Genomic DNA, 19494 nt, shown 5'->3' with positions numbered 1-19494 from the left:
ATGTGCAAATTAACATTGTGTGGTAGAATGTGGTCCTTCAACTAGCACAGATTGAATTTTTACACGTACTGGTGTTCCACATAAGTTCTCTCTCTCAACATATGCTGAACGCTCGCATTTTGGCTTCAGCTTCCACTAACCTGTTCCCACTGCCTCCCTTTTCCTTTTCCTTTCTCTCTTTTGTCCACACCACCCCTTCTACATCCAGATTGTGCACTGCCTTTGCCCACACACCACTCTTCCCTCCCTCCAATGTGTCCCCCCTCTCCCTCTCTCTCTCCCCCTCCCTCCCTCCCTCCTCTCCCCTCCCCATTCTGCTCCCTCTCACTTCCCCCCATCCCTCTCTCATCCTACAGAACTTTTTGGTTTACTCTTTTTATCTACTACAGCCAGGAAGCCATTTGACAAAAAAAACCTACCTCTTTCTCACTGCCCTCTCCTTGCCTCCTTCCTTACACTCCCCACCCCCAACACTTCAAGCAGCTGCTTTCAGTAATTGAGTATCAATAATCAGTCTTTCTGTGGCCAGGTTGTGTACATTTGGGTGTCTGTGTGATTGTGTGTGTGAATGTGTGTGTAAATTGGTTAGAAAAATAGCTTGTGCTCAAAAGTTAGTGTGAATGTTGTTTTCTGTTACATGTTTTTGTGCTCCATGCATCAGTCTGCGATAGGTGGGTCGTTGCTTTTCCCTTGTTGTGTGTATTGCTCCATCCAAGTATTTCCATTATTATCATACATGCAAGAATATGGACAGAGATTTCATGTGAACGTCCTGTATCCTTATTATTTACAGTGGATTCAACACCTCCGAGGAGGAGATGAAGGTAGGCAACTGAAATTTTGTCATTGGTTAGTTGCAAATCGCTGCGGAATTCCATTAATATCCTTTATTAGTGATGCAGCACTGATTTGTGAAAGAAACTGTAATACTTGTAACTAATACTGGTGGTCCACCAAAAACCCACTGTGTTTTAAGGAGAAACATTTTCAAGAATCCTTTGTGAATGTATGGTGTGGTAAGCTAGACAGTTGTGTTGCTACCCCATTATTTAACAATATTAGAGAAGGTAAGTTGCTACTCACCATATAGCGGAGATGCTGAGTTGTGATAGGCACAACAAAGAGATTCACACAATTATAGCTTTTGGCCATTAAGGCCTTTGTCAGCCATTGACACACACACACACACACACACACACACACACACACACACACACACACACACAACTTGCACATACGTCTGCAGTCTCAGACAACTGAAACCACGCTGCAAGCAGCAGCAGCAGTGCATGTTGGGAGTGGTGACTGGGTGGGGGTAAGGAGGAGGCTGGGGCAGGGAGAGGGAGGGATAGTATGGTGGGGAGGGCGGACAGTGAAATGCTGCAGTTTAGATGAAGGGCAGGAGAGAAGGTGGGGGGGGGGGGGGTATGTAGCAAAAAGGAGAGAAATAAAAACAAATTGAAAGACTGGGCATGGCAGTGAAATGACAGCTGTGTAGTGCTGGAATGGGAACAGTGAAGGGGCTGGATGCGTGAGGACAGTACTAACGAAGGTTGAAGCCAGGAGGGTTACGGGAATGTGGGACATATTACAGGGAAAGTTCCCATTTGTGCAGTTCAGAAAAGCTGGTGTTGGTGGGAAGGATCCATATGGCACAGGTTGTGAAGCAGTCATTGAGATGAGGGATATCATGTTTGCCAGCATGTTCAGTAACAGGGTGGTCCACTTGTTTTTTGGCCACAGTTTGTCGTTGGCCATTCATGCGACCAGACAGCTTGTTGGTTGTCATGCCTACATAGAATGCAGCACAGTGTTTGCAGCTTAGCTTATAAATCACATGACCGGTTTCACAGGTAGCTCTGCCTTTGATGGGACAGGTGGTGATAGCGACCGGACTGGAGTATGTGGTGGTAGGAGGATATATGGGACAGGTCTTGCATCTAGGTCTATTAGTCTATTACAGGGATATGAGCAGAGGTTGTGTAAGTGTGGACAAGTATATTTTGTAGGCTCGGTGGATGGCGGAATACCACTGTAGGAAGGGTGGGAAGGATAGTGGGCAGGACATTTCTCATTTCAGGGCACAACAAGAGGTAATCGAAACCCTGGCAGAGAATGTAATTCAGTTGCTCCAGCCCCAGATCGTACTGAGTTACTGTCTGCCACCCCCACCATGCTATCCCTCCCCCTCCCCACCCCAGCCTCCTCCTTACCCCCATCCAGTTGCCACTCCCATCATGCACTGCTGCTGCTGCTCGCAGTGTGGTTTCAGTTGTCTGAGACTGCAGACGTATGTGCAAGTTGTGTGTGTGTGTGTGTGTGTGTGTGTGTGTGTGTGTGTGTGTGTGTGTGTGTGTGTGTGTGTCTGTTGCTGACAAAGGCCTTAATGGCTAAAAGCTATCCATCCTGGATTTTCCGTTGTTTAATTTTTACCCCATTATTTAAACTTTCTTGAGAATGGGCTTCTAGCATTATTGGAAGAGGTTGCTTTCATGCAAAAAATAGATATATTCTTTCTGGGAAACTACATGAAATCATCAGTAAATTTGTTGACAGTTTAAAGTTTCCTCCATTGTGAATCATAGTGAAAGTCCATCTATTTACTAGGCAAAAATTTAAGTTTCTGTTGAGCTGCAATAGTCTTTCCGAGTGATTTGTGGCTTAAGGACTTTCTACCAGTTATCAAAATCCAAATTATCGGGATTCAAATTATGACAGTTGAAACTAAGCACATGCATGTTTGAGTATGGCTACATACTGTTCTGGAACATACAAATGGTCATGTTTCTTGATTTTTTTCTGTATTATACCCAAATCTCAACCATTGGGAAGAAATGAATGGCATTTAATGAAAACATAATGCATCACTTTTTTGAAGCATCTCTTCTTTGGCACACCCTCAGTGCTACTTTCACTGGAACTCCTTATGAAATTTCTTCAGGAAAGAGCACAGTCTTTGAAAGTGGATATAATGAGAACACATTGTTGTAAGCTCATCCTGGGTCAAAACTGAACACAGCTGCATAGTACTATGCCACATCATTCCATCTAACGATTGGAACAAAAACCATATGAGTTTATGGCTTACATTATTTCTGTAATAGTTGAAGGCTTCACTGTCCCAGTGTCTCCAAATGAGGCAATTATTGTTGACCCCAGACAAGTCCACCAATGCTATAAAATGTGTAAAAAAAAATTCTGGACTAGTGTGGTTTCTGGAATCATCAGTCCAAAAGTAAAATAGTTGACCAACAGCCCTATTCTGAAAGTACTACAAATACTACAGCTGTACCCCTTCTGTGCCACAAATTCAGCTCACTTTTGACGTCCTACCATGTATAGCTGATAATTACTGCAGCAGTGTGCGGGTGTGGACATCAGTTTCACACCTATGTACCTTTCACGAATGAAGCCTTTCATTAAACAGCCCAAATAACATGTTTGGAATTATCTAAATTTTAATGCCACAATTATAAGACTATCAGCAATGATATGCATTGCGAACACTTTTTTAATTGGGATGTATTTTCATCCATACAAACAAATTTAATGAGTATACTGTATTTTAAGAGACAACCTCCTGCATATATCAGAACATGACCTTTTTGTTTTTTATTGGAGATGTGTGTTCAGTGTGAATTTGAGTAAAAGTTTCCTAATTGTTTCCAGAACATCAGCAACCTTGTTCTGGCTGCCAGCAATTATCTTAGGATAGAACCTTTAACTGAAGGGTTTCCTTACCAATATTGCTTACCTTATTTTGATACTTCTGTGCTTTTCCATTATACAAAAAAGTTTGTCTGGTCATTATCTTGTAAAGGGTCTGTTAAAAAAAGAAAAAGAGAAACTTAAATTCTTTATGCAGCAGTGAACTGTCCTAGTGTCTCACCGTTGGCAGCACTGTATCCCTCACAACGTCATTGTCTCACAGTATCAGTATTTCATTTATTTTCCAACCTATTATTATTTGTGTGATACAGTGTTCCTGACGATTTTTGGAACTGGTGATTCTTGCAATGTCTGACTTATAGGACTTGAATTCTTGCTTGACAGCTGAGAAAACATTTATGAAAATTTCTGAAACAAGCAGCCGATTGAAATGGTACACTGGTTAAAACATTGAATCGACATCTGGGGCACTGGTATTCAGTTCCCTGTCTGGCCATCCTGAATTAGATTTTCCATACTTTTCATAATGATTGTAAGGCAAATGTCACATTGATTATTCAGAAAAGGACATGATCAATTTCCTGCGCCATCTATTGGCTCCACCTCTGATGATCTGATTATCAGCAAATACTAAATGTCTGCCTCCTGTGAGACCTACATTCCCAACACGAACATGTCTGAAAGAACAGATACCATCATCACACACATATACATAGATTCTGTAACTTACCAAACGAAAGCATTGGTACATTGATAGAGACAAAAAACACATAAACACTCACACAAATTTCAATCTTTCGCAACCCACGGTTGCTTCATCGGGATGAGGGAAGGAGAGGGAAAGACGAAAGGATGTGGGTTTTAAGGGAGAGGGTAAGGAGTCATTCCAATCCCAGGAGCGGAAAGTCTTACCTTAGGGGGAAAAAAGGACAGGTATACACTCGCATACACACACATATCCATCAGCACATACATAGACACAAGCAGACATATGTAAAGGCAAACAGTTTGCACAGAGATGTCAGTCGAGGCGGAAATGCAGAGACAAAGATGTTATTGAATGACAGGTGAGGTATGAGTGGCGGCAACTTGAAATTAGTGGAGGCTGAGGCCTGGTGGGTAACTGGAAGAGAGGATATATTGAAGAGCAAGTTCCCATCTCCGGAGTTCTGATAGGTTGGTGTCAGTGGGAAGTATCCAGATAACCTGGACAGTGTAACACAGCTGGCCGTGCACCAAGGCATGTTTAGCCACAGGGTGATCCTCATTACCAACAAACCTTGTCTGCCTGTGTCCATTCATGCGAATGGACAGTTTGTTGCTGGTCATACCCACATAGAAAGCTTCACAGTGTACGCAGGTCAGTTGGTAAATCATGTGGGTGCTTTCACATGTGGCTCTGCCTTTTATCGTGTACACCTTCCGGGTTACAGGACTGGAGGGTGCATGGGACAGGTTTTACACCGGGGGCGGTTACAAGGGTAGGAGCCAGAGGGTAGGTAAGGTGGTTTGGGTATTTCATAGGGATGAACCAAGAGGTTACGAAGGTTACGTCGACGGCGGAAAGACACTCTTGGTGGAGTGGGAAGGATTTCATGAAGGATGGATCTCACTTCAGGGCAGGATATGAGGAAGTCGTATCCCTGCTGGAGAGCCACATTCAGAGTCTGATCCAGTCCCAGAAAGCATCCTGTCACAAGTGGGGCCCTTTTGAGGTTCTTCTGGGGGAGTTTCTGGGTTTGGGGGGATGAGGAAGTGGCTCTGGTCATTTGCTTCTTTACCAGGTCGGGAGGGTAGTTGCGGGATGTAATGAATTGTTGGTAAGTCTGGCCTTCGAAAGTGAAGAAGTTGTGAGTCCATAATTTCCTCTCCAACCTCAACTCCTTTGGTTCCATCAGATTCACCTGGTCCTACTCCAAATCCCATGCCACTTTCCTTGACGTTGACCTCCATCTGTCCAATGGCCAGCTTCACACATCTGTCCACATCAAACCCACCAACAAGCAACAGTACCTCCATTATGACAGCTGCCACCCATTCCATATCAAACGGTCCCTTCCCTACAGCCTAGGCCTTCGTGGCAAACAAATCTGCTCCAGTCCTGAATCACTGAACCATTACACCAACAACCTGAAAACAGCTTTCGCATCCCGCAACTACCCTCCCGACCTGGTACAGAAGCAAATAACCAGAGCCACTTCCTCATCCCCTCAAACCCAGAACCTCTCACAGAAGAACCCCAAAAGGGCCCCACTTGTGACAGGATACTTCCCAGGACTGGATCAGACTCTGAATGTGGCTCTCCAGCAGGGATACGACTTCCTAAAATCCTGCCCCGAAATGAGATCCACCCTTCATGAATCCTCCCCACTCCACCAAGAGTGTCTTTCCGCCGTCCACCCAACCTTCGTAACCTCTTGGTTCATCCCTATGAAATCCCCAAACCACCTTACCTACCCTGTGGCTCCTACGCTTGTAACCACCCCCGGTATAAAACCTGTCCTATGCACCCTCCCACCACCACCTACTCCAGTCCTGTAACCCGGAAGGTGTACATGATCAAAGGCAGAGCCACGTGTGAAAGCAACCACGTGATTTACCAACTGACCTGCCTACACTGTGACGCTTTCTATGTGGGAATGACCAGCAACAAACTGTCCATTCACATGAATGGACACAGACAGACAGTGTTTGTTGGTGATGAGGATCACCCTGTGGCTAAACATGCCTTGGTGCACGGCCAGCACATCTTGGCACAGTGTTACACCGTCCAGGTTATCTGGATACTTCCCACCAACACCAACCTATCTGAACTCCGGAGATGGGAACTTGCCCTTCAGGATATCCTCTCTTCTCGATATCCGGCAGGCCTCAACCTCCGCTAATTTAAAGTTGCCGCCGCTCATACCTCACCTGTCTTTCAACAACTTCTTTGCCTCTGTACACTTCCACCTCGACTGACATCTCTGCCTGAACTCTTTGCATTTACAAATGTCTGCTTGTGTCTGTGTATGTGCAGATGGATATGTGTGTGTGTGTGTGTGTGTGTGTGTGTGTGTGTGTGTGTGTGTGTGTGTGTGTGCGCGAGTGTACGCCTGTCCTTTTCCCCCTAAGGTAAGTCTTCCGCTCCCGGGATTGGAATGACTCCTCACCCTCTCCCTTAAAACCCACATCCTTTCGTCTTTCCCTCTCCTTCCCTCTTTCCTGAAGAAGCAACCGTCGGTTGCGAAAGCTAGAAATTTTGTGTGTGTGTTTGTGTGTTTTATTTATTGTGCCTGTCTACCGGCGCTTTCCCGCTTGGTAAGTCTTGGAATCTTTGTTTTTAATATATATTGATCTGTAGCGTAGCTGAGAACCGGGGAGCGTACATCTAGAACCGGGGGGCTCAAGGAGGCAACAGCATGTCACGCCATATAGGCGGCTGACGCAACTCACCAACCAGCTTACGCAATCTTGGCAGCGCGCCTGCCTGGCGCACAGCAGACGTGATCGCCTAGTACGGCTAGTGTTCACGTCTGGGATAACGCTCCGCCAGCAGGCAGAAATATTCTAAGTCCGACGCAAGGTCACGCACGTTCGGACTTATATAGAAGCGAGCGAACGCCGCTCAGCGGCTATGTCACGCTGCTGCTGCTGCACAGGCAACTGCATTGAACGCTGCCAAGATGCCGTACAGAAGATATCGCCGCCGTTCGAGACAGACAGTCTACAAAACCATCGAGAACATCGAATTTGCTACAACAGCTCGAGACAAGAAGAATCGTATTCCAGTTAAGTCTGTCGCTGCCCAAGCCCTGCTGGATGGACCTGCTGTTTTCTGCAGTTGCAGACTGAACTTTAGTTTAGATATAAATGTTTCATTCGGCCATGGCAATGGATGGTTTACTGTAGCCATTGTTCGGGGAGGTACAGGAGTACCAAATGTTCCAGGACTTGAAAGTTTTGTTTTATATACACACACACACACACACACACACACACACACGTGAAGATGGTATCTGTTCTTTCGGACATGTCCGTGTTGGGAATGTTCTATCCTCTGTGTCCTCGGTGGCTCAGATGGATAGAGCATTTGCCATGTAAACAGGAGATCCCGGGTTTGAGTCCCAGTGGTGGCACACATTTTCAACTGTCCCCGTTGATTTATATCAATGCCTGTATGCAGCCAGGAGTAGTAATTTCATTCTAACAAGCTGCATGGTCACCGATAGTATCTGTTCTTTCGAACATGATTTAAAAAATATCATTTCTCAGTGCAGAAAGTGTAGGCCCCTTTAGTAACAAGGTAAGATCATTTCTATTGTTTTAATTCCAAGACAACATTATTCACACACTTTTTGTTTTATTGATCATTAGTTGTAAGTAGTTAGGCTTATGTCAGTCAAATAATTCAAAATTGTCCTACCTTTGCTCATCTATTTTAATTTTTGTTTCAGGGTTTCAAGGTTTTTTTCTTCATAGCATGTGGTGTCTATTTACTGTACCTGGTGTGCCTCATATTGAGGGCATACAGTGAACTCCGTGCCATGCCTTATTTTGGTAAGTTGTTCCTTGTAACTTACGTAGTTCTTCCAGTTTTGTTAGTTCCTGTTTGCTTACGCAAGATACTATAACAAAGGATTCCCTGATTTTCACATTAAATTACATGAAAACAAAGACTGCTAGAAGAATGCAAATGAACATGTTTATTGTGTAAGCTCTAAGAATTTTATACAGAGGCTTTGAAGTAGTAGTCGAAAAATTTGGTAACAAAAATTTGGTAACATGGGACTGTTGTGATGTACAGCATGGCATACATAAATGAATTCATTCTCTGTAAGCAGTCTTTCCATTCAAATCACAATCTTTTCAAAATGTCCCCTGCTTGCAGTAAGGATGTGACACAAACAAACAACAACATTTGGCATCACATCTTGTAGTGTGTCAATGGAAAGGGATTCAGCTGTCACACAGATTGATAGTTAAAATTTTTCCAGTGCAGTGGGATAGTTCTGGTAGGCAGTGTTTTTCAGTGTACCCCATAAAAGTAGTCACAAGGAGTCAGATTGGATGAACATGGAGGCCAGTCCACACCTGTGCCATTGAATTTGGGTTAATCCATGCTAGTAACGCCCCATCTTCCAAGGACCGCTTAGTACCTGGTCGGTCCTCCCAACAGTTCCTGCGTGGCAACAAATTGTTCAAGAGTTTCCACTTACGGTACACTAGTTATCGATTCTTGCATGAAAAAAGGGCCAATAATGCCTCTGCTTTATCCCACACCCCAAACAGAAACACTTCACACAAAACACCAGTTTTGCTTCTTCACGATCATTCAGGTGGATGCGTGCATCATCTGCGAGCGTGAGACAACATCAGATCCTTCATCATTAATTACTAGCAGCAGTGCCTGACATTGCCCAGGATGTTTAATATCTGCCACACTAAGTGATTGGCCCTGAGTCTTGTTGATACTCAGAGTGAATGCAAGCCACATGGGAAACTGCAATAGCTTTAAATCAAAGGCTATATTTGAGTTACTCGGTGTCAATAGAATGCAATGAATGAATACATCTTCATGTAAAAAATTCGTAAATATCAGGTTCTAGGTTACCGGTTTTGATTTTTGCAAATATGCAAGGTGTGTAAGAAAAATAATGGAACTGACAATGCAAACAATCTGGCAGTGCAGTGTTGTTCTACTTGTGTAGACTGGCCTGTTCATCTCTTCCAGATGCTCAGTCTGAGTTTCAGCTCTGTACAGTTATCACCTGATTTTTGAGAGTGACATCAATGAAATTGTTTTTTTGTTGTGTGTTATGAAAATGGAACAGAGGAATTTAAAGCAATGTTATGCTATCAAGGTTTGTGGTAAACTTGGGACTCCGCGAGTGAGATGTTTGAAAAGTTGAAACAGGCCTATAGGGAACATTCCTTATTAAGAGGACAAGTTTTTTGCTGGCAGAAATCATTTTTGCAAGGCCAAGAACAAGTTGAAGATGAACCTCGCTTAGGGAAACCACCGACTTCAAAATCCAACAAAAATGTCAAATGTGTGCATGCTCTTATTAGACAATTCCTCCAGTACAAACTGTCAACCAAGCATTTTACAAAGATGTTCTTGAAAGACTCAGGAAAAGGGTGGATCGATTGAGACTGCACATGCAGACAAGAGGGTGCTCCATCATGACAACAATCCATGTCACAAGACACTTCCATCATAGAATTTTTGACCTCAAAGGGCATTCCTGTTGTTCCACAGCCCCCCCCCCCCCCCCCCCAATTCATCTGATATAAATGCTTGTTTTCCCTTTCCTAAAATTGAGAAGCATCTTAAAAGGATCTCATTTTGGGGCTCTGGAGAACATTCAAAAGAATGTGACTGACTTGTTATAAAGACACTACCAATTGAAGCCTTTCAGTACTGCTACCAAGGCAGGAACAGTGAGTCTGCCAGTATGTAGCTGCTGAAGGGGACAAGATTGTTGTTTGGAAAAAATAAAAGATTTGATAGATAAAAAATCAGTCTCATTGCTTTTCTCACACACCTCGTACACCAATTTCACACCAAAAGTTTAGTAATAACAATTTTGTCATAGATTATTTTTTGATTCCTTTTTAAATTAGAAATTAAAGTAATATAACTGTAATGTTAACTTGACTAGAAGAAGGGATCGGTTGGTAGGACATGTTTTGAGGCATCAAGGGATCACAAATTTAGCATTGGAGGGCAGCGTGGAGGGTAAAAATCGTAGAGGGAGACCGAGAGATGAGTACACTAAGCAGATTCAGAAGGATGTAGGTTGCAGTAGGTACTGGGAGATGAAGCAACTTACACAGGATAGAGAGGCATGGAGAGCTGCATCAAACCAGTCTCAGGACTGAAGACGACAACAACAACTGTAATGTACCTTTCAAGGGATTGTGTAATGTACCTTTCAAAATATTTATGTCCGGAAATGCTTGGTTTTCGTGCTATAGACCCTTTATTCAATCATACTTTGCTACAGAGACTGATATCTAATAGGCACTGTACCATGCAGCCACAGTTACAGTATCCATGGTTTCCTCGAACGTCATGCCCAAACTTCCTCTCCTCCCATATTAACTGGCAACATTGTGTCCAATTCACTTCTCTTGCTGGCTCACCCGGTGGTGGTTGTGCTACGGCATTGTACTCTATGTTCTGTATTCAAATCTAGACCTTGCTGACGTATTGTTTGCTTACAGAAAGGCAAATGGCAATGGGCAGTGGACAGAAAGGTTATATCAGGAGACCTGTCCCTGCCAGCAACCCCAGCATTCAATGTTTGCAACAGGGTTTTGCCATTTTCTGAAACAGGGTCATTTCAGAAAACAGGAAATCATGAAAGACATACCCATAATGTTCAGACACAAGGCTTGGAGGAAAATGTGATTAAGACTGTGGAAGGCGACTGCCGTGTCAGTAACAGGCAGTTAGGCTGCCAGATGATCATGTGGAACATTCTCCATGACAATTGTTACCGCCCTTATCATGTACAGTGTGTGCAGGTCTTACAAGTGACAGACTTTCCACATCAGGAGCAGTTTTGTCACTGTTTCTTCACCAGGAAACCACAATACTGGGATTTGTGTCATCCATCCTATTCACGGGTAAGATCACCTTTACGCGGAGTGGTATCTTCAACTTTCATAACAGTTATCTGTGGGATAGTATGCAGAAACCCCATGGTATGGTGGTAGTGAATCATCAGCATCAATGTGACTGGAATCTGTAGACCAGGATAATTGGCAACCGTATTTTGGGACGTCTTCCTTCCACATCGTCTAAAATGCCAGAACTATTGGTGTTTCTTGCAGGTGACTTTGCCTCCCCTGCTGGAAGAAGTGCCATTGATGATTCAAAGGGTTTAGCCCACTTTGCCATTAATGTCCCGACACATCTCAATAGTGTCTTCCCTGGTCGATGGACCAGATGAGGGGTTCCAGCTGCATGGCCTGCTCGTACACCAGATCTCAGCCCATCCAGTTTCTGGTTATGGGGCCATCTCGAAAGTATCATGTATAAAGAGCCCATTCCAGATTTGAAGACACTGGAGCAGCATATTCATGCTGCCTTTGACATTGTTCGAATACACCCTGGCTGAGTGAACATGTGAGATAAGAACATGCTATGATGCCTTGAGGCAAGTGAAAACCATTTGCAACACATACTGTAACTGTGGCTGCATGGTACAGCGCATATAAGGCCACAGTCTCTGTAACAATGTATGATTGAATAAATGGTCTCTAGTGTGGAAAACATGAGTTTCCGGACATAAGTTCATTAGACCTATTTTGTTCCGTATTCTCTCATTAATCAATCACCCTGCCTGGTTTGCAGAGTCAGGCATTTGCCGCACAGCATCAAATGACCTGGTAACTTTGGATTTTGAATGGAAACGTGTAGACTGTTTATCAGTATTGAATGCATGCTAGGGTGCTTCAAACCAGTCTACTGTAATCCTTCAGATGGATATTCTCAGATATTGCTAAATAAGTTCAGAAAGTATGATGACATTTTCAGAAATAACTACAGTTTATATGGGGTGGCCACACTGTCTATTTGATTTTGTTGAAGAACTTACGAATGGTTTTCCCATCCTTTTGGAACTTAATCATGTTTGAAATCTACACCTTGTTGCTGCAATACTTTGTTCTAACCTGTGATATTGCAGTACCATAAACTCTTTGTTATTCAATGGAATGCTTCTACATCAACATCTATACTCTGCAAACCTCTGTGAAGTGCATGACAGAGGTTAAATTTCCATTGCTTATGGCTTTTTCCCGATCCATTTCCATATGAGGTGCAAGAACAATGATCACTTTAATGATTGTGCACACCCTGTAATTAGTCTAATCTTGTCTTTATGATTCCTGTGGGAGTGATAAGTACAGGGTTGTAATATATTCTTAGGTTCAACACTTAGGTTGGTTCTAAAGATTTTCTATCTTCATGTAATAATTTTCATTTGTCTTCAAGTGTCTGCCTATCCAGTTCCTTCTTCGTGACACTCTCCTGTGGGTCGAACAAACTTGTGACCATATTTGCTGCCCTTCTTTTATCCATTGATTATCCCTTGTTAGTCCTATTTGGTACAGGTCCCACACACTAGAGCATTATCCTAGGATGAGTCATACTAATGTTTGGTCTGCAGTGTCCTTTGTAGACTGATTACATTTTTCTAGTATTCTACCAGTTAACCACAACCTGCCACCTGCTTAACCTCCAACTGACTGTTTCATTTCATATCGCTACAGGTATTTGTATGGACTGGTTGATTCCAGTTGTGAATCTTTGATATTATAATCGAGGGATGCTATGTGTTATTCCCCCCCTCCCCCCCCCCCCCCTTCATATTGTGAAATGCATAATTTTAAATTTTTGGACATACGAAGTAAATTGGCAGTCTTTGCATCGTTTTGAAACCATATCACAATCTGTCTGTTATCTGTATTGCTTTTTCCAAACAGTGCTTCATTATAAATAACTGCATCATCTGCAAAAAGTGTGAGATTACTGTTAATATTATCTGCAATGTCATTAATATACAACATGAATATCAATGGCCACAACACACTTTCATGGGACCCACCTGAAGTTACTTTCACATCTGATGATGACTCTCTGTCCCAGATAGCTTTCTGTGTCCTCCCTACCGAAAAATCTTCAATCCAGTTACAAATTTTGCTTGATACCCCGAACATGATTTTAACTAGTTCCTTCGGTGCCCTTATATCTTTTCATGTTTGAAAGGTGGAACACATTGCTCTGGGCCTTGGAGTGCAATTTATAGGCGCTACGTTACATGTTGTGAGTATAGTGCTATCTGTTGGTAAATTTTGTAACTACTATTTTGAAACTGCTGTATAAAATTCTTAAAGCTTTCACAGTAAACACACCATTTGTTGCATTCTTCTATCTGCCTTTATTTTCATGTTGTCTACATTTATAATGAGAGAGTCCTTTGTTGGACACTACATTTCATCAGCAGAATAAGAAAACAGTAAGGCCTATCTTGTAACAACAGTAAAGTAGTCACAAGTATGGAAACCTGCAAAAAAGATCTGTGAAACTCGAAACCTGAACAAAATAATTGGTTATTTGTAAAACAATAAAAATCTATATGTATTTAATATCTTACATAATTTCAATTATTCAGGTATGTCTTCTGTTCTTAATTATCTCACATCTTAGTGGAGATACTTCAAACAATGCACCTTTGTAGATTACACTACATTTCACCATTCACCATTTACTATTTTATAAATGTTTCATGCAACCTTTACCAGTTTGCTTTTGCTAGCTGTCATAAGGTGTGTCACTGTTCCTCTATTTTTGTTCCAGATATGCGGCTCAAATTTTTGACATTGTTGATGCTTATTGTCTTGGCAGTAAGTCTTACAATAACTGTACTTAGATTTGGGGTTGGTATACTGGAAGATAATTTTGTCGCAGAATTATCTACCAACTACAAGAATTCTGCAGAATTTATGTCATTTTATGGCCTCCTCAATTTCTATTTGTATACAATGGCATATGTGTATTCTCCTTCAAAAGGAACAATATTTGGTAATTATGTAACCATAAAATATCCTTGAAGTGTAGCTAAATTGAACAGTGTAATATGTTTGTCTAATGAGATGTTTTCATTGCAGAATCTCCCATTACCAAAGATAATCCAGCATTTTCCATGATAAATGACTCTGATGAGGATGTTATTTATGGATCTGATGAGGAAAGTAGAAGACCACTTAATCGTTGCAGAAATGATGATGACAGTGATTGATTGAGAATTTTTTTACTGCTATTTGATTATTACCTGAGGACTCTTGTATTAAATAAATTGTTTTTATCTAAAACAAATACTAATGTAGTTTATGTGTTATTTTTCTAATCCCTCCATATCAAAAAAGGGTATCTCAATGGTTTATACTGTTAAACACTGATACAGCTTTGTCTTGTGGTGTATTTTAAAGTAAAATTTCCTTGTACAAAAATGAGATTAAGGTAGAAGACTTGTTTTACAAAACATGCAGGACTGTTGTTAAAAACTTACAATTGTGTAACTGAGCAACTTCTTTTCTTTGCTGACTGTGAACCTCCAAGCACTGTTGAAACTTAGCATCTTCATGGAAAGGCTCTCCAAAATAAACATTAAAGTCTTTTGATTTTTATTTGATTGTATGTATTTAATGTCAGCAACACATACATGAACAAAAAATGACAAACAAAATCTTGGGAAAGGGTTGCCTAATTTTCTTCACCTTAACCTAGCTGTTATTTAAGCTTATGCTCTTGGTGTGTGTTCTATTTAACACTAGTTTAATTTAATGTCATTCAACCATGGCAGTGTAATGGATTACAGGATCATGCTTTAAGAATTGTATCAGTTGTTAATTAGAGAACTACCTGCAGAGATTCCTTCAAAAACTTGCAATTTTGGCAACAACAGTGTAGGAAAAGATAGAATGCTACTTGCCTTAAAGAAAACATGTCAAGTTGCAAACAGACACAATTAAGACACTCACATAAAGTCTTATTCTGTAAAAGAGAAACACAAATGCCCACCATCCACACACACAGACACATACACTAGCAAGCACATTCCACGCACACGACTGCCAACACCAGCATCTCGGGTCATAATGCAATATCACATGGGATGCAAGCAGCAATTTGGAGGGGGTGGGGAAGGGCTAGTGGAAGGGGAAGAGATAGTTGTGTACAGGTGGGGAGAGGGATGAACGCTGTCTGGTGGAGTGTGCAGGGACTACACTACCAACAGGCACAGCCTCAGGAGGCTGTGGCATAGGAAGGTGTGGAAAAAAGGAGATGAGTGGGGAAAGATGGATGAATGAATTTGCTGAGGGCTGCAAATAAAAATGGTGGGAGGTGAAAATGGGGAAGGTGGAAACTGTTGGGTGGAGGGTGTGGGGACAGTATGTTACCATAGGTTGAGGCTGGGATAATTATGGAAGCGTAGAATGTGTTGCAAGGATAACTCCCATCTGCGCAGTTCGGAAAAGCTATTGGTGGACTGAAGGATCCAGATGGTTTTGGTAGTGAAGCAGCCATTGAAATTAATTGTGTTGTGTTATGTTCGGCTGCATGTTGTGCCACATGATGGTGTACTTCACTCCTGGCCATAGTTTGGCGGTGGCTGTTCATCCTGGGTGACAGCTAGTAGGTTGTCATACCAATATAAAAAGCTGTGCAACAATGGCCGCAGAGTTGGTAAATGAAATGAAATGAAATGATCGTATGGCATTGTTGGCCATCCGGGGAAGTTCAGACGCTGAGTGCAAGTCTTATCTGAGTCGACACAACATTCGGCGACTTGACTGCCGGTGATGAGGATGAAATGATGATGAGGACAACACAACACCCAGCCCATGAGTGGAGAAAATCTCCAAACCGGCCGGGAATCACACCCAGGCCCGCTGAATGGGAGGCAATCACATTATCACTCAGCTAAGCAGGCGGACTAGTGAATGTCAGGGTTGCTTTCACAGGTGGCCTGGCCCCTTATGGGGTAGGGTAAACCTGTGACAGGACTGGAAAAGGAAGTACTGAGTGGGTGACCTGGGCAGATTTCACACAGGGGTATGCTCCTTGTGGCAAGGGGTTGGGATTGAGGGCTGCAGGAGGGATGTCGTGGAGGTTTGGTGGGGAACGGTATATTACTTTAGGAGGGGTGGAAGTGGCTCGAGTAGGGCGTCCGTCATTCAGGGAATGATGATAGGTAAAGAAAGCCCTGGCAAAGGATGTGATTCAGTTGTTACAGTCCAGCGTGATACTGGGTGAAGGGGACACTCCTTCGTGGCTGGTTTTTGTGGGTGGTTGGAGGATTGGGAGTGTGAGTGGAAATAGAACAGGAGATGGGTTTGCGGAGTAGGTCTGGGTGTAGTGCCTGTCTGTGAAGGCCTTGGTGAGACCCTCAGCAAATTGAGCATGGGAGTTTTTGTCACTGCAGATGTGCCTTCCCAGGTATTCAGGCTATATAGGAGGCTGGGAGGCATTTTTTGGTGTGAAACAGATGCCCAGGTGTCAAAATGCATGTACTGTTGGTTGTTGGTGCATTTAATGTGGACAGAGGTGCAGATGGAGCCATCAGAGAGGAGGAAGTAACATCTGGGAAATTGGCTTGCTGGGTTGAGGAGGACCACATGAAACAGAGGAGAGAAAAGGTGTTGAGGTTATGAAGGGACAAGCATAAGATGTCTTGGCCCTGAGTCCAGATCATGAAGATATCATCAATGAACCTGAACTTTTGATGTGCACGATGGGGGCGCAAATTGTCATCCATATATACAAATGTCTGCTTGTGTCTGTGTATGTGCGGATGGATATGTGTGTGTGTGTGTGCGAGTGTATACCTATCCTTTTTTTCCCCTTAGGTAAGTCTTTCCACTCCCGGGATTGGAATGACTCCTTACCCTCTCCCTTAAAAACCACATCCTTTCATCTTTCCCTCTTTCCTGACGAAGCAGCCACCAGGGAGCGGAAAGACTTCCCTTAGGGGAAAAAAAGGACAGGTGTACACTCGCACACACACACACACACACACACACACACACACACACACACACACACACACACACATATCCATCTGCACATACACAGACACAAGCAGACATATTTAAAGGCAAAGAGTAAGGGCAGAGATGTCAGTCGAGGCGGAAGTACAGAGGCAAAGAAGTTGTTGAAAGACAGGTGAGGTATGAGTGGCGGCAACTTGAAATTAGCGGAGGTTGAGGCCTGGCGGATATCGAGAAGAGAGGATATACTGAAGGGCGAGTTCCCATCTCCGGAGTTCGGATAGGTTGGTGTTGGTGGGAAGTATCCAGATAACTCGGACGGTGTAACACTGTGCCAAGATGTGCTGGCCGTGCATCAAGGCATGTTTAGCCACAGGGTGATCCTCATTACCAACAAACACTGTCTGCCTGTGTCCATTCATGCGAATGGACAGTTTGTTGCTGGTCATTCCCACATAGAAAGCATCACAGTGCAGGCAGGTCAGTTGGTAAATCACGTGGGTGCTTTCACATGTGGCTCTCCCTTTGATCGTGTACACCTTCCGGGTTACAGGACTGGAGTAGGTGGTGGTGGGAGGGTGCATAGGACAGGTTTTACACCGGGGGCGGTTGCAAGGGTAGGAGCCAGAGGGTAGGGGAGGTGGTTTGGGGATTTCATAGGGATGAACCAAGAGGTTACGAAGGTTAGGTGGACGGCGGAAAGACACTCTTGGTGGAGTGGGGAGGATTTCATGAAGGATGGATCTCATTTCGGGGCAGGATTTTAGGAAGTCGTATCCCTGCTGGAGAGCCACATTCAAGGTCTGATCCAGTCCCGGGAAGTATTCTGTTACAAGTGGGGCACTTTTGGGGTTCTTCTGTGAGAGGTTCTGGGTTTGAGGGGATGAGGAAGTAGCTCTCGTTATCTGCTTCTGTACCAGTTTGGGAGGGTAGTTGCGGGATGCGAAAGCTGTTTTCAGGTTGTTGGTGTAATGGTCGAGGGATTCAGGACTGGAGCAGATTCGTTTGCCACGAAGGCCTAGGCTGTAGGGAAGGGACCGTTTGATATGGAATGGGTGGCAGCTGTCATAATGGAGGTACTGTTGCTTGTTGGTGGGTTTGATGTGGACGGATTTGTGCAGCTGGCCATTGGACAGATGGAGGTCAACGTCTAGGAAAGTGGCATGGGATTTGGAGTAGGACCAGGTGAATCTGATGGAACCAAAGGAGTTGAGGTTGGAGAGGAAATTCTGGAGTTGTTCTTCACTGTGAGTCCAGATCATGAAGATGTCATCAATAAATCTGTACCAAACTTTGGGTTGGCAGGCTTGGGTAACCAAGAAGGCTTCCTCTAAGCGACCCATAAATAGGTTGGCATACGAGGGGGCCATCCTGGTACCCATGGCTGTTCCCTTTAATTGTTGGTATGTCTGGCCTTCAAAAGTGAAGAAGTTGTGGGTCAGGATGAAGCTGGCTAAGGTGACGAGGAAAGAGGTTTTAGGTAGGGTGGCAGGTGATCGGCGTGAAAGGAAGTGCTCCATTGCAGCGAGGCCCTGGACGTGCGGGATATTTGTGTATAGGGAAGTGGCATCAATGGTTACAAGGATGGTTTCCGGGGGTAACAGACTGGGTACGGATTCCAGGCGTTCGAGAAAGTGGTTGGTGTCTTTGATGAAGGATGGGAGACTGCATGTAATGGGTTGAAGGTGTTGATCTACGTAGGCAGAGATACGTTCTGTGGGGGCTTGGTAACCAGCTACAATGGGGTGGCCAGGATGTTTGGATTTGTGAATTTTAGGAAGTAGGTAGAAGGTAGGAGTGCGAGGTGTCGGTGGGGTGAGGAGTTTGATGGAGTCAGGTGAAAGGTTTTGTAGGGGGCCTAAGGTTCTGAGGATTCCTTGAAGCTCCGCCTGGACATCAGGAATGGGATTACCTCGGCAAACTTTGTATGTAGAGTTGTCTGAAAGCTGACGCAGTCCCTCAGCCACATACTCCCGACGATCAAGCACCACTGTCGTGGAACCCTTGTCAGCCGGAAGAATGATGATGGATCGGTCAGCTTTCAGATCACGGATAGCCTGGGATTCGGCTGTGGTGATGTTGGTAGTAGGATTAAGGTTTTTCAAGAAAGATTGAGAGGCAAGGCTGGAAGTGAGAAATTCCTGGAAGGTTTGGAGAGGGTGATTTTGAGGAAGAGGAGGTGGGTCCCACTGTGATGGAGGACGGAACTGTTGCAGGTAGGGTTCAATTTGGATAGTGTCTTGGGGAGTTGGATCATTAGGAGTGGGATCAGGATTGTTT

At 43.7% G+C, this 19494-nt stretch overlaps 1 protein-coding gene across 3 annotated transcripts in view; it reads left to right on the top strand.

Moving 5' to 3' along the window:
• The window catches only part of LOC126336589 (transmembrane protein 181), a 176223-nt gene extending 161373 nt beyond the window's left edge, over positions 1-14850 (top strand). For 2 of the 3 annotated variants that reach the window (XM_050000450.1, XM_050000447.1), the window contains exons 11-13: positions 8106-8208; positions 14021-14245; positions 14332-14809. In XM_050000450.1, coding sequence (XP_049856407.1) covers positions 8106-8208; positions 14021-14245; positions 14332-14462 — 459 coding nt within the window. In that variant the 3' untranslated portion in view covers positions 14463-14809. Of the gene's footprint in view, positions 1-8105; positions 8209-14020; positions 14246-14331 lie in introns of all 3 variants that reach the window. The other variant, XM_050000449.1, reaches the window with a different exon arrangement.
• Positions 14851-19494: the final 4644 nt, after the last annotated feature.

The sequence above is a fragment of the Schistocerca gregaria genome, chromosome 2 (genome assembly GCF_023897955.1).
Source record: "Schistocerca gregaria isolate iqSchGreg1 chromosome 2, iqSchGreg1.2, whole genome shotgun sequence".
Lineage (NCBI taxonomy): Eukaryota > Metazoa > Arthropoda > Insecta > Orthoptera > Acrididae > Schistocerca > Schistocerca gregaria.
Note: the sequence above shows the minus strand (reverse complement) of the source record. Positions and strands in the feature narration are given on the sequence as shown.